We start from the raw sequence: 15,742 nt of genomic DNA, 5'->3' as shown, positions 1-15,742 counted from the left end.
TATATATATATACATATATACATATATTTACCTCGAAACCCTCGCATGCGACCTAATTGCACCTAACGTTAGTTCCGTAAGTAAACGTAAGCGATAGATGTATGACACCTAATAAACGAGAATGTTTTCTGCACTGTGGTCTTAATCTCCATTTTTTTAGTTTTCGTAAGAGACACGCACGACTCCTTATTTGCATCCTAAATTCAATATGGAATATTGTTAGTAGGTAACATAGGTACGTAGAAATAAATAACAAAAAGTATTGCTCGAAGATAAATACTGACAATTTTATTAATACGAATACTATGATACATGTGAACGTAGACACTTTTCGCCTGCCATTCATTATACAATTGTCAACTCGTTTAAAGAGCATACGAGACGACACAAGTCTTATGTGCAATTATTATTCATAATATGTACAAATCAGATTGTAAAAATAATCTGTACAGTAATGAGTCACGTATTTATGAACACGACATGTACTTAATGTTTTATAAACAAGACAAAGATGGTTATCTTTCATTGGCACGTGAATTAATGTGCCCTCAAGTTGTTTGGGATTTACATAATCTATTGTATATTCCTCCTCGGCCATATGATTCGTATTAAATTGAATTATTACATCTAGAGCTCCTGTATCGGATGTATTCGCATCATCCAAATCTTTCTCCTGATCAGAATTTTCCAAAGAATTGTCTAACGGATCGGAAAGATAATCCCCGATATCAGATACGTCAGAATCATCCGTGTCCAGAGATCTAGCTAACTTCTGTGGCGACGAACTGTCCAGTTTGGACAAGGAGGATTGTCGCGATAACTTCTTCTTTGAATTTGAATTCGAAGATTTCTCTTTAAGTATTTTCTTCAATATTTCATCTTCATCGATATCATTATCTCCCTTCATACTCTCCGGAGTATTAGATTCTGATTGTATGCTTTTATTTTCGTAATTTGCCGAACTTTTCTCTTGATCTTCTCTACTTTTTTCCAATACTTCCAATGATGAGACTTCTGGTATTTCTTCGGTTTGACTAAGGCGTCCATAATTACTGGATCTTCTTTCATTTATATCGGCTAATAAGGTGTAGCAACCACTGGACCATCTTTGAAGTTCTATAGCCATCTTGGGATTCATAGTTTCCGTTTCTGATATCAAATCTAATTCCGTGTAATCTTTCAATAATTGAAATATCGTGACAGATTTAAACATGTTATAAAATTTCGACAATAATTCTGGCAAGCTCGTTTCATCTGCCACTTCGTAATTACGAATATCGGCTGGTCCAACTTTTCTCCAAACAATAGAATCGGACGTCAAATCTATGGAAAGTTTTTCATATATGTCATCTTTGAAATAATTAGATAAAAGTGTAAACGAGTCCCGTTCTATCTCTTTCTGGACCTCTTTAACGATACTAGGATATATGTAACACTCCGTTACCCAATCCCGCAAATTTATTCGATCGTTTAATGGCCCTATATAATTGGGTTCAATTTCAGGTCTTGGTGGCCTGGTATCTTCTCTAAGCGGTCCATGAAACCAACCATTAATGGACCAACGTGATTTATCCGATGCAATTACTTCAGCTACTTGATGATAAGAATTATCCGTAACTTCAAAAAATACAAGGGAATTGTACTCTGGTATCAAAGATTTTACAACATTTCTAGGTAGTCCATTTTCATCAGTGTCAAATAAATCTAAAGCACCTCCATCACTTGCAGACCAATTTTTTGAAAGATATAATACAAAAGCAATTCTACGATCACCCATATTGTCATCATGACAAAGTAAATAATCTGTATCATAGTAACAAGAACTTGACATTGATACCTTTTTATTAAGTTCTACCTTAGTGATTCGTTCCATCCATACTGTTAAATCTGTTTGAAAAGTCTGATAAAGTAACCTTAAATATTCTGAATCAATATTAACAAAGTCACTAGTTTGTTCAAATTGATAAAGATCTAAACAATTTCTTCTACATTTAACATCCAATAATTCATTTTTTATTTCATCCATAACGTCTTCGCTATAAAGAAAGTTTGAAATTCTGCATACTTTGAAAGGTTTTGATATAATTTCAAGGTTGTCTACCTTTACATCTTTACAATTATGCCAATGTTCAGTAAATAATTGTTGAAAATTATCCGTATAGATAAAATCAGAAATGACAGATGGTTTCAATTTTTTTGATTGCGGTTCTTCTTCAGCCATTACTCCGGATTTCTTTTCAAACAATCAATAAGAGTTCTTACTTATGTATTCTTATTCTATCAGTCTTTTTACTTCTATCTTTGCATCAACAGTACATGTCCCTGATATTTTTATTACTTACAAATATTTTTATAAATTTGTAAACTATATCACATTTTTTTACCTAATAGACAGATATGTATGTATCACATATTTCAATTACATGCATATATCGTCCATTAAAATTCAACCTTTAGTGAAAAATATAAATTCTGTTGTCATTCGTATGTTTATCTTTTTCAAAATATCATTCTACAAGGTTATCGTGTTTGAATTCAGTTATCAACTGCCAGTAGTTGTTCTAATTGAGTTTTTATTCAGAAAATTAATGTTTCATTCTTTGCAAAAGTATAGTGCTGATAACAGAAATATCGCAGCTTGTCTAAATACACTCACCGGACGATGCGGCACTTGCTTTTCGATACATACGGCCCACGTGGTTGTTCAACCCGCACGTGTTCTGAAAACAATCGGTTGAAAAGTCGGTTAATAAAATTCCGCTTGTCCCATGATTATATTAATGTTGAAACGATTGATCGTTAAACAAGTTAAATTTCTTTTTCGACAACTACGTACCAGAAATTGCACGTGTATCCAAATTTAGCAAATTAGATCCGTCGTTCCGTGTCACCACGCAGTTGCATTCTGCCCAGGGACTACTAGTACCACTGGCGAAAACGTTGATTCGATCGAAACCAGGGACGTCGCGAATTATTTGTAAACCCTGACCATATGCAGGCCTCTTATATACAATTCGTACTTAACCTTATTTCGTTTCATTTGACGTCATAAAGTACGATTCAATACCGCGATTGTTTAAAATCTTTATACGAAGTGAACTTTTTTTAATATGAATTTATTAATGAAATGATTCTATACTTATGATAAGGATTGATAAAAGACTTTAAAAACTTAATTAATTTTGAAATTTATAATAATATATTTAAAAAAAATAAAGAAAAATATGAAAACGTTAATATCGTAACTTTTTTTTTATTCTTATAAATTCTACAATTATTATTTTTCATGATACGTAATAGATTTACATATTTACTTATAATTTTCACGTTTTTTAATAAATGATATAAATTTTTACAATTTATATCTTATGAGCAATTATTCTATGTTTAACAATAAATATCGATATTATTAAAATATCTAATAAATATTGAAAATTTTAATCAAATTTTAAATTTGTTAAGATTTAATATAGATTTTTCATATTTTCAATTCAAAAACATAATATAAATTAACGATTTTGTAATTAAAACAATTTTTTAAAGAGTGCAAAATTTTGCGTAAGAAATTAGAACAGTTTGAATCATCCGCGCAATTTTATCATAGTTCAGCAATTTGTCAACCTGTGTCGCTATAAGCGATCATATCAAGATGGCGACAGTAGTTCACATTTGACGGATGCCGTTGGTCGCATGGAAATTCGGGGCACACCCTGACCGTTAAATTGTACAAAGTGTGATATCATCAGATTTGATGTTCGATTATTGTGAAATCTTTGTGTAAAGAACTTGCTGGTAATCCTGGAACGCAATAACAGGACGGCTTACGCATACGTGAGTAACGATACACGAGCGAAACTCGCATACATACATCGTGACAAGTCTCATCCTTTCCGTTTTTTATCCCTCGAGATCTGTCAACACATTGGCCTTTTTTCCTGAAAATGTACGTTGCCTGCTTGTCGTTTGCCGATAGGTTCGATAACAAAAGGGTGGGGTTTTGCGGTTGAAATTAACGATGTAAACAGGCGGTTAGAATACTCGGGATCTCTTAGTCACCTTTTGTTTGTGTCGGAATCACGTTGTGCCGGGACAAGTTTAGTGAAACGATATTTTATTGAAGTGATATTTAATGTGATTCTTATAATTTCGTCTCGAGTAATTCGTTTTAGTCTAGTGTCTTCATTATCGAAAACTTATTTTCTATTCAAGTCTTCACGATTCGTTTATTCTTCTATCTGCTATCTTGGCCTTGAAACCGGACTCTTAGTGCCCTACTGTAACGATTCCGATGTGAAGGAGCTTTCGAATTTTAAAATTCACGATCGTGTGTGGAGAACAAAGGTGAGTCAACTGGTATTTTTATATTATACATCAGCCTCGCGATATTACAATCTTTTTCTTTTTATACATCTGTCGAGATTCTATCTGTAAGTGAGTATCGATTGCTATAGGAAACTACGTTTCATTAACGTTCATAATATGTTTTTCTGTGATCATTTGCTGTGTTTCTGTATCCAATAGCGATCAAAAAAAATCTCAGGCTGTTATATTTATATGAAGATGAGAAAAACTATAGGTGTATAATGCGTACGTGACAATCGCTTTATATTTTGTACCGTAATGATCATTTAGATAAGACGGAATCATGGAAGTTTCGAGTGACTTGTTCGCGATGAGGTAGGTCATTCGCCTTTTTTTCTCCTTCGATGGAATACCTTCGACAAGATGCCAAGTGGCTCGTTTAACGATTACGCCACTCGAACCACTAAGCTTGTCGGTCGCAACATTAAGTGTACTGTTAAACTTAAAGTACGTCCATTAATGTTGCCGTGTAAATTTTTCTTATACATAATAGTTTTTCTGTTTAACACCTTAGTTTAATTAAAATTTTTATAATTTAAAATTCTTTTCTATTTCAGAACGTTTCTTTAAAAAAATGTATACGTACAATCACAATTTTCGTCATCTACTTATTTCTAGGGAATAAACATTCTTCGAATTTCTTTTCTGTCAGGTGACGTTGAAAATGTCAAGACACCTGGTATACGGGCGAACCGTTACTCGTTTCATCGATGTAAAAAAATATAATCTATCCTTCTCTGCGAAGGAGGATTTTTTCACAGAGTTTTGCAATTTTTACATTTAGCATACAGCGATACATTCGAACCTCATTGATATTTTTCTTCTAAATAGGGTGATCCGAGTCGAAACAGATTATAACATTGCGTGACTGGCGTAATTATCCTCACGTTGAACCTGCTGCCGTGTAGCTCCACCGTCGTATATGGCATTAAATTCCAGTTATCGACCTCGTAAGATCGTTTTTTATTTTCATGGAATCAAATTAATTCGATTCGTTCAACTTGTTTTTTCACCAAAGCAAGAATTTTATTGAAATTCGAGTAATCGTAATTATTTTTATCTTTGCTAAGAATGCAAATAGCACATCTTTTTATCTTTCATCTTTTTTTAATGAGACAATTTAAAAATTACGATTTACGAATTAAGAGTATAATTCTCAATTTATCCTTTCGGCTACGATTGTGTAATTAAGTAGTTAAGGAAAACTTACGTGGAATGTGTATATGTGGAAAATCAAAAAAGATTTATGGCAAACGATAATAATATGAAACGGCAATAATAATTTCGTAAGCACGTGGAACGGCGACACGCTCGACTACGCGGTTGGCTGCAAAATATACTGAACGCGTTTCCTCTTTTCTATAGCTCGGAGAATATCACGTAGCGGCACTCGAATCGCTTATGGCATTGTTCGTCAGTAGAGTGCGACGAGATCGAAGGCAATGCGGCGTCGTCGTCGTCAAAAGAAATGGTTCTGGCCAGTCCAAACTCATCGTGGTTATCGATTCTACACTAACCCCTCTTGTCTTTACTTCCTCTAGAATATTTCAAGTACTTTTGTTCGTACTTCACGAGGATATTCCCCATTGTTGCGTAGACCAGGTGTGAGAGAAAAATTTCACTGCAAAAAAAAAAAAAATGGAGTGTCGTCATTCTCGTCGTCCAGGTATCAACAGTGCATTTATTCGAGCAACGATGTAAGTTTCAACAAAACTAGTTTTTCTTCGATCTACATTTTTTTTTTTTTTTTATTCGATATACTCGTAAGAGTTGTTATTATAGAATAGGTAAAATAATGAAAAAAATATTTCAGAGTATTTCTTGTTCGGTAATTGCGAACGATGAAATCATTCGAAACGATCCTCGACTATAACGAACGTGCGATTAGAATAGATTCAAGCCGGTTGGAGTTGAACGGTGAAACAACGATGTGTTATTTTATGCAAATTGCGTCGTAATGCAACTGGCTTTCGTTTCCGTGCTATCAATTTGGATCGACGAGAGAGCAGAAGAATGCTCTCGGAGCAAGAAAGCGCTCTTATCGGTTCAAGATGAGCCGAATCGACCGCGTGCGAGCTGGTATCGACGATACGAACGCAATAAAAGGCACTTGGCCACTGCTGCATCGGGCAGCTGCTGCATTCTCGGTTCACGCGTTCCATCCACAACCAGCTGATTGCAATTCCTTTTCTGCATTCACACTTTACATCAGAATAATATCGAACTTTATATATATAGTTTAAAGGTATATGCAAAATTTTCTTCCTATTCTAAACCGGTGCACATGCACGTGCCATTGCACTCATTGTACCGCTCTTCATGAAATATTAATTCATTCCAGGTTCGATTTCCTTTAATTCCCTCAACGGTAATTCGAAAGTTCGTAGTATCGTGAAACAGTGGCAGAATGCAGTTCTCCGAGTGATACAGGAAGTTCCTATAGTTTCCGTGGGAACATTGTTTCGCCATTACTCTCTCTCTCTTTCTCTCTCTCGTGCAGATTAAAAAGTGGAATCGCGTGACGTTAAGCAGCGGCGACCTATTTTTCTGTGAGAAAAATCTTTAGCGTTTCATTTTTTTCCCCTCTTTCCTCATTTCTTTTTAACCTTTTATCTAAACATTCGAGGATTATTTTTTGTTTTTTCTTTTTTTTTTTTTTTTTTTTTTTTTTTTTTTTTTTTTTTTTTTTTTTTTTTTCTTCTTTTTTCAACATCGTGTTTTCAGCTAGAATTCATAATTACAATGGACTTGTATAAGTTCACGTTGTACAGAAATTGTGCTCCTCCAGAACCCTTGTTCCATGTTGCGCTGTTCGTTTTGCGTGGTACATACCGGTTCTGGACGATCAATAAAAAGGATAGAGAACCACAGATAGTTCGCACTCGGCCATTTCTTCTTGCGAGCAGACAAAAAAAGACTTTGCCCGTAGACTTTGTCCCAGAAATTTCTCGAATGTGCATAGTTCCAGTCGTTCATCGCTCGTCCCTCGTTTCCCCACCTCGAAGGTAGGAATCACGCGATATTTGCTGAAAGGTGTAATTTAATTGGATAGAAGGTATCATTAACAGTCAATCAGTTAGACAATTATCGATGATACGTGTACTCCTTTTACGGGATAATGATTCAATTAAAAGTGCATCATACGTTGGTAACCGTGGTAACGCGTTGTTTCCCCTCATCGATTCGTCGACCACTGGAAAAAACAGGCGAGCTTAATAAACGAGCAACCTTACATTTCGTTTGTTCGATATTTCGAACAATTTTAACAGGTTTATCGGATGTGGCGAATAGGGTTTTATTACTAGGCGAGGTAGGTTAACGCTCAATGATAGGATAACGGCGATACGATTAAATGAATGAGATCGCGGGATAACCCCGTTCACGTTTTATCTTTTATCTTCCGTCAGGTTATTGGCCTGCGAACCAAGGGAGGAGAGCAACCCCCCTTACGAAGAGGTGTTACGATTTTATTAAACTGATCGCTATCTGGATTCGAAACACGGCAAAATTTCTTTCCAAAAATAATCACTTGTCACAAGTTGACAGCATTGTTACTCCTTGTAGCAATTATATTATACTCGATACTTGAACTCGATATATAAATCACGCGATTAAGGACGCTACAAAAGAATCTGTGTGGAATAGATGGGAAAATTCACTTCGAACGAAGTCTCGTTGGTTTTATTCGAAAAGCAACGAACGCGGGGCGCTAGTCAATTTTATGCCCGCTAGCCGGATTAATATCTGGAACGTAACAGGTTCTTTTATGGTGACCCCTTCGCTCCCGCCTCCTCGTATAATTTATCGCATTCGCGTGGGTGCGTACAGTCTCGCGACACACAGGCAACCTGCATCCCGAGTCGCTTTCCCTTTTTCGGAAATCCGGTTCCCCGCTTCCTTCCCTCTGATCCTAACCCAGTGAAGGAGGAAAAGAGACGACGGAAGAAAATCTCGCACATCCGCCTTTTCCGTCATTTCGAGTGTTCTTTCGCTGCTCGCGTTTTTTTTTTCTTTTTTTTTCTCGAATAAAAATAGTGCAACGTTGACCAGAATCTGGAATTCCCCTCGAGGGGAATTTTTCTCGCTAGCGGCAATTTTAATTGAAAAGGGAAGGTGGAATTCGTAGACTCGTTAGAGATACTCGCGAGAATTTTAATCGAGGTATGAATGAAAATGGATAATGAGGAATTTTTTTTTTTTTTTTTTGTTGTCGAGGGAAAGGTGATAAATCGTGGTTTCGTATAGACGAAATTAGCGTACGGGGAAAGACAGCTGCAGACAATACGCAATAACGAATGATAATTAATCGCTGCCTCCAGAGAGAGCAATGATTACATCTGCTCCGGTAATTTAAGATTAAAGATTATTTGACGCTGAAATAACTCGTGTAATCGTAACCCGATTTTATAATCCATTCGAAGATAATTATTGCGAGAATATTCTCCTCTGTCGTCTCTTTTGTTTAATAATACCACGTCCAATATTGTTCAATTGTTCTTTAGCATATATGTAATTAATTCTAAACACATTCGATAACGTACAATCGATTGTTTGATATGTTGTTTCACGTAGTTTGTAAGGGAAGGTAACATCGATAAAACGACAAATAAATTTTTTTACAAATTGTTTTAAAATACGAAGGAATATTTGTTCGTTCTTTCGAACTTTTGTTTATTTGTTTCGTATTTTATTTAAACGTGTTAATTTAAAAATGTAGACGCTCGCAAACATTTTCATTATCACATTATAGAACCACCCTAGTGTTCTCGTAGCTCAACAATGATAATGTACAAATGCACGCAATGTTTAGTCACTACATCGCCATACATCGGCAACAATCGCGCACGAAATAACAAGTTTCTCTCACTCATTAACACATAATCATTGACCAGAAATGTATCCACACTTGCACGTAATTCCAAAATGGCACGAGTGATCATACGTTGTCTCCCTTTGTGCGTATTCGTCGAACGAGCCCCAATGATTCACACTGGCTTGCGTCCAATTTCATTCATTTTTTCCATACGAGAACAAAACTGAAGCGAAGAAAACGTGCTCGTGTGTCTCGTAAGAATTTCTCGAATGCCGCAGGGCGTCATCCGTGAGAATGCCGCGTCACGAACCTCGAGCTCAATTTATCCACTCGAAATTTGCAATTCGAAAACGAGGCCGCTCGATCCTCCCTTGAATGGACGAAACTCAACTTAGGAGAAGGAAACGAAAATTCGAGTTCGAATGAGCCATTCAAGTGCGAAGAGTGATTCAATGGATTCGAATTTATTATCCTTTTTTTTTTTCTTTTCTCTCTTTTCTCTCACCCTTTTTCATCATCGAATCTCCGTGCGCACGGTCAAAAGAAGATAGCCTCGTTGTCTCGCGATTCTGGGTCGCGAACGTGTGCCCACGCTCAATTTATGCAAGTTGGTATCAGAGGCTGGAAAGTAGCCCCAATTGACTCTAATTTTTCGAGTTTCTTCATTAAAATTATTCCCCCGCGGCTGGAAGGGAGGAACAGAGAGACGTTTTCGAAAGAAAGTCGAGGTCGTCGACGAATTCACCACGATATTTAAAATCCACCTGCGTTTTTTTCTTTTTTCTTTTTTAAACCGCGCAAGGAATACAATTTCACCGCGAATCGTTCGACACGCAAACGTCTGAAAAGTAATTAAGCTCTCGCGAATCGTATTAATAACGGTGCGCATCGTTATTACGCATTCTCTCGTTGCACGTGCAATGCACGCCTTTTTTATTTCCTGCCACCGACCGATTCGGATCCATCCACCATCGTCCCCGATAAAAATAACAACCCGACCGATTTCCAAAACCGACCGACCCCGAAAATAAATACGGATTTTGTCTCCTCTTGCGACCAACTTGCTGCCAAGGATTTAAAAAATCCTCAAGAGGAGGGAATTCTTCAGAGACTATATCTTCATCAGAAGAATGTCCATCAACTTCGAACGAATCTCGAACATGAAGGAAGTAACAAGTAACAAGGATGATAGCAAACTCTCTCTCTTTCTCTCTTTCTCTCCCGATGATACAGTTCTCCATCTGCGCTATTTGTAAGTGATTTTCAATTCTCGTCACAATGCATTGTCGCAGTGACGAGGATGGAGATCGGTGGAGAGCGAGGGGGATATCTGGTTATCGAGGTGAAAGTCCGCTAATGAATTCGCTCGTTCCTCCCCGCGGTATTTCCGCGTTTCGTCCCGTCCTGAAAAGTTACTCGTCCGTCGAGGAAGCGTATTCTCTATCTCTCTCTCTTTCTCTCTCTCTCTCTCTCTCTTTCTCTTTCTCTTCGACCTCGAGAGCGGAGAGTTCGTTTGTTCGAGCTTCCGTTCGAGACACGACGGATCGAAGGGAATAATCTGTCAATGCTCGCCAATGGTCCGCATTGGCAAAGTTAATTGTTATTCCTGCCGCGTGGCGAAACAATGCTTGCGATTTCCTCGCGCTCCTGCTTCATTAGAATCGTTTAGGCAATCGGTGACGAACGTTACGCGATGTATTGTCTTGGTAATATCGACGTAGCTTCCTTCGACGAATTACGAAGGCCGTTGAAAAAAAGAAATTGACGCTACGTTACGAGGAATCGTAAAAGCGCATCTTGGAAGCGGTGCGAATAATCTCGTTTGGCAAAATGGTTTAAAAAGGTTAGAAAGTAAAACTTTCTTTCCTTCGAGCAAACGTGTAAACACGATCATCTACGTGTCCACCTACATGGACAATGAAATGAGTCACGTTCTAAGTAGGGGAAACGGAATCATCGATCAATCATTCATTCGGTATTTAAAAGTATTTAACCAATCTTTCCTTCCTTTCGTGGCATATTTTATAACACGAATGTAATAAAAATATATTCTTTAAATATTATGCAATTCAAAAATTCAAAAAAGTGCTATTCAATTTTCGAGATATTTGCGAGAAAAGAAAGAAAGAAATTCTCGTAGATCATTCGTGGAAAATTCACTCGCTTGCTCTCTTCTCGTTTTCTCCATTTTCTTTAAGCACAGAGATGAAAATCGCCTCGAAATTTTTGATTGCCCGAAACCAAAGTTCAATCCAATTCTCTTTCCCCGAACGCGTGCAACATTTTTCTCGAACATCTTTCGACCCCGTTCTCTCTCTCGTCTATCTTAATCGCGGCGCGATCGTTCGAAGGGACGAAAAAAACAAAAGCCGGCTTTCTTGGCTGAGTCAAGAAGTCCAGTCCAGTTTGGCGGGGGATTGATTAATCGTTCGTTCCCAATGTAAACGAAACCGCGCGAAAAGAAGAAGAAAAAGAAGAAGAAGAAGAATAAAGAAAGAAAAGAAAAAAAGAGGCGGTTCCGAAAGCAGCAGAGAAGCCGGCGTTCTCCTAATTTAGCTGACACAATTTTTCTCGGCGATCGTCGCGACGCTGCAACGCCGTTCCCTTTTGGTACGCGTCGTCGTCGCGTCCCGAAGAGAGAGGGATCGACGATCGTGCACGCGGGGACGGTTCAAATGTCACTGTGGTTTATTTTCGTTTATATATAGAAACGAGAGAGAGTTCACCCGGTGTCACTTACCCCTGACTACCGGCGACACTTGGAGGCACGGTGATTTTCGTGAAAAAGAGGGATCGCTCTCCTGTGATCCGTCCCCGCGATTCGAGGCGATTCGTCGCTTTCGAGATTACGATTTCGAACGATTTAAACGTAAGATAAAAGTTGAAATATTTCCCCTACGTCATCGTCGATGATGAATTGATCACGGAAGCGGAGGAGGAGGAGGAGGAGGAGAAGGATCGAGATAGGTCGAAAATATTTGGAATTTTAATTAATTATTTTTCGGTAAGAAAAATATTGCTCGAGGCTTAATTTAAGAAGCGCGCTTTCGAACGTAAGCAGCCACCACCACCACCACAGTCATCCATCCTTGCGGCTCGGTATAACCGGAAGATCGTCTTAATGCCGGTATTTAAACCGTGTCGCGGTGGCAGTGGCTCTCTATTTTAGGCTCGTCTCCCCTCGATTTACCGTTCATTTCGTAACTCAATATACTTTGCGAGCTCTCGACCACGACGTTTGGATAGAGTTACCTAGTACACCACGTCGCACGTCCGTGTCGTTCTCTTCCGTGGAGAACGGACTCGTCACTCGAAACTCGAAGTGTTATTTCGATCGAGGAGATGGTATCCTTGAATAAATAATTTTTCCAACGATGAAAGATGGATAGATAGATAGATGGATCGATTCGATTTATTCGTTTAATTAACTCTCTTAACTCGCTCGAGGGTTTAAACGTTTGCGCAAACTGCATGCAAATATCGTATACCATCTTCGCATTTAATGTCTCTTCGCTGACACCTGTGACTTGCAAAATCTTGAACAACCGTTCGACTTTCCGCTCACTCGGCAAACAGAAATGGTAGGAGAAATTGTTGGAGCCGAGGCTTATCCCGGCTGCGCACAAAATTCCAGAGTGGAATCGATAGGTATATCGTAAGTTCCCCTCCGTGAATGATTTTTCTGATAGAAAGTAGCGACTCGGATAGAAGGCGATATGTGTCGAAGAAGAAGGAACTCGAGGGGACGCGACTCGGCATACTTGATAAGTTGCTATCTTCCTCGACGGGCAGAACGCGATCCGCACAATAATATTCTCCTACAGGTTGTTTAGAGAAACAGGAATAAAATCGAATCGTAACGCGATTCTTTCTATTTCTAGCATTCGTGATTGGCAAAGTTTTACAAACTGCGCTCGTTTGCCATAATATTTCATTTATTTGCCCGCGTCGCAAATCGCTTTACGTTTACGTTTCAATGTATGAAAACATGCCAACTTCGAGCCGATAAGTTATCACGTTCCCCGGTCAGAATCATTAGTTAACCGCAGCGAGATAAGCCCAGGTGTTTTTATCCCTCGTGCACATTGCGTTTTCTCCTCCCGTTTGTTTGAATGCAATATACGCGCTATATTTACTCGCTCGAGCCGCCATTCAATCGATATTTATGAATGGAGTCGATAAACCAACGATCCTTCCCAACATTTTATCCCTTCGAAGCCCCTCCCCAATTCACTGTCCGCGACTATAAACACAGACTATTATTCCGTAAATGGATTGATTGACCGGCGAAAATGACGAGTGGCCGCGTTCCAACAAAAGCTGCACCCCGGTTTTCGATCGATCGAAAAAGTGGTTAGAAACCACTTTGTCGACGATTCACGCTCAGAGCTCTAACTCCGAGAAACTCCTATTTAGATTTTTCCATTCGTCCCAGCTGCACCCCTTGAATGGAGCACCACCACAACCATCGGCTTTGCCATATTGCATTTGAATTCATAGCTTCGCTCTCTGCATTCCCAGACGGCAGCTCTTGTTTCACGCTAGTCATGCGTGCGTCCCGACACGTATTTATGTCGTTCGAGGACTTTTTCGGTGACCAGGATACATTCGTTTCGGATCAAACGAGCGGGAGGCCCCCGTCTCAGACGCGCGAGAAACACGTCGCATCCCAACGCGACGTGGAATTTTTTTCCAACTCGTTTCAAACAACGTTTTAATCGTTTCGTTGAAAAGATTACCCCGTACCGAGAAACCAGTCTGATTCTCGAGAAGAATCTGTGGGACGGTGGAGGATCTCCTCCACCCTGGACTCTTCGCTTTCCTCCGTTTACCGTTCGTCTATTTCCGTGTATCTTGGAGGAAATCGCTGTCTGTGATTTATGGATCTGGTAATTGAAACCGACAAGCACCGGCTCGTGTCACCGAAGGGAAAGGGTGGAAGGTTTCTCGTCCACGTGAGAGTGGATTCGGTCGTCGACTAACGATTCTTCCGTCAACAGGAACGTTTCCCAAAGAAACCGAGGAATAAATATTTAAATTTCGATTAGGAATTCACGCGTGGCGTGAATGCGTGTACATACATAGTTTTAAACTTCGTGAATTAATTTCAGAATTAATTTCATCGCGATAAAGAGCAAAGCGCATCGTAAATAAAAATATCAAATGTTAGGGATATTAATGGTAAAAAAGATAATTAAAAAAGGGGGAAGAGGAGAGAGAAAAAAAGAAGTTTCCAGCTGGTTACGAATGCTGTCGGCGTTATTGAAGAGCGAGTCTTTGAAAAGGTCTCTCGAAAGAGAGGGTTATTAACCCTTCGAACTCCTCCTCCGCGACTACTTTGCCGCTCTTACGAACGTGAAATCGAACGCACGAGCTTCTCTTCCGATGCGTGAACTTCTGTGGAAATGGTACGCGTGCCAGACACGTGTTCAAGCCACTAACCTCGTATTTTTCTACCCCACTTCCGCCACTAATAACATCTATTCATCACACGCTCTTCACAAACTTTCCAATATTCGATATTCGATATTTTTCTTGTTCCTCGTTTTGTGCGCAAACAGGGCACAAAAAAACAAAAGAAAAAGAAAAAAAGGAACCATCTGGATCCATCCGTGTGCATTTCTCAATCTTCGCATCAAAAATTTGCAATATTTCCCGATTTTCGTTTTATTTTTCTCGGATTGCAGGATTTAGAAAGGGAAAATAATAATAAAAAAAAAATCTGTAAGACGTACACAAACTTATTCTTCTTCGAATCACGAATGCACGTGCAAAGGTGTAATAAAAAAATGGATATAAAGAATTGGAAAATCTTGGTTGATGGAACGATGATGGTTATTCCGGTGGAGGGGAAGGGTAGGGGGGAAGCGAGGGGAAGCGGCTCGTGTGCTTTCGTGTGGTTTTTTGAGTGGTCCCGAAATATCCTCGTGCCGGGAGCACGAGGGAAGATAAAGAGAGAGGAGAGAGAGGGAGAGAGTGCGTTAGAGCCGTAGAAGAGAGAGATGAGATGGGAATGCCAGTCTTCGGTAACTAGTCATCCTAGCAACGTGCCCTCGCGAGTTCTTGCCGGTTGTGACAAAGGTCGGCCCAAAGAAGAAGAAAGATCCCGTGTTAACCCGTGATAATCTCGTCGTTCTCTCGTGATTCATCATTGGACGATATTTTCGATCGTCGAGCTACTACTATTATCACTTTCCATTTCGGAAATGGTGGAAACGATAAATCTGGGCGAAATGAGAGAGCGCGGAAAACCGATTGCAAACACGGTGGTCTAAAGTCACCAAGTTTCGATCGATGTTGCCTCGATCTTAGCCGCTCGTCCGCCGCGATTCAACGATCGGGCGATAAATGGGCGGCGATCTCTCGGGAATTTAAACGTAGCTCGAATCGATTTTGGGATTTGGGGAATCGCGAGGAAATCCTGGCACCGATATCATCGTGTATAATAAATATTCTGTAAGGATCGTGGAAGATTAGGGAGCTCGATGAGCCACGATTGAAAATGCCCCTGAAAATCGAAAGTGGCACGTACACGGTGAACCCCGTAGCAAAGAAGAACGTCTCCAA

General features: G+C 39.2%; 2 protein-coding genes across 3 annotated transcripts in view; one reads left to right on the top strand and one right to left on the bottom strand.

Annotated features, from left to right (window-relative positions):
• The window catches only part of LOC102671860 (disks large-associated protein 4-like), a 28,175-nt gene that overhangs the window by 1,833 nt on the left and 10,600 nt on the right, over positions 1-15,742 (top strand). The window lies entirely within an intron of this gene.
• Positions 261-3,046, bottom strand: LOC102671716 (prolyl 3-hydroxylase OGFOD1). Its single transcript, XM_006617951.2, has 2 exons — positions 2,837-3,046; positions 261-2,720 (listed from the first exon to the last, which is right to left on the bottom strand). The coding sequence occupies exon 2, from the start codon at positions 2,219-2,221 to the stop codon at positions 407-409; it is 1,815 nt and encodes a 604-aa protein (XP_006618014.1). The 5' UTR covers positions 2,222-2,720; positions 2,837-3,046; the 3' UTR covers positions 261-406.

The sequence above is a fragment of the Apis dorsata genome, unplaced genomic scaffold (assembly GCF_000469605.1).
Source record: "Apis dorsata unplaced genomic scaffold, Apis dorsata 1.3 scaffold_331, whole genome shotgun sequence".
NCBI classification, from domain to species: Eukaryota; Metazoa; Arthropoda; class Insecta; order Hymenoptera; family Apidae; genus Apis; species Apis dorsata.
The sequence above is the reverse complement of the archived record's forward strand: the minus strand, read 5'-3'. Positions and strand labels throughout refer to the sequence as shown.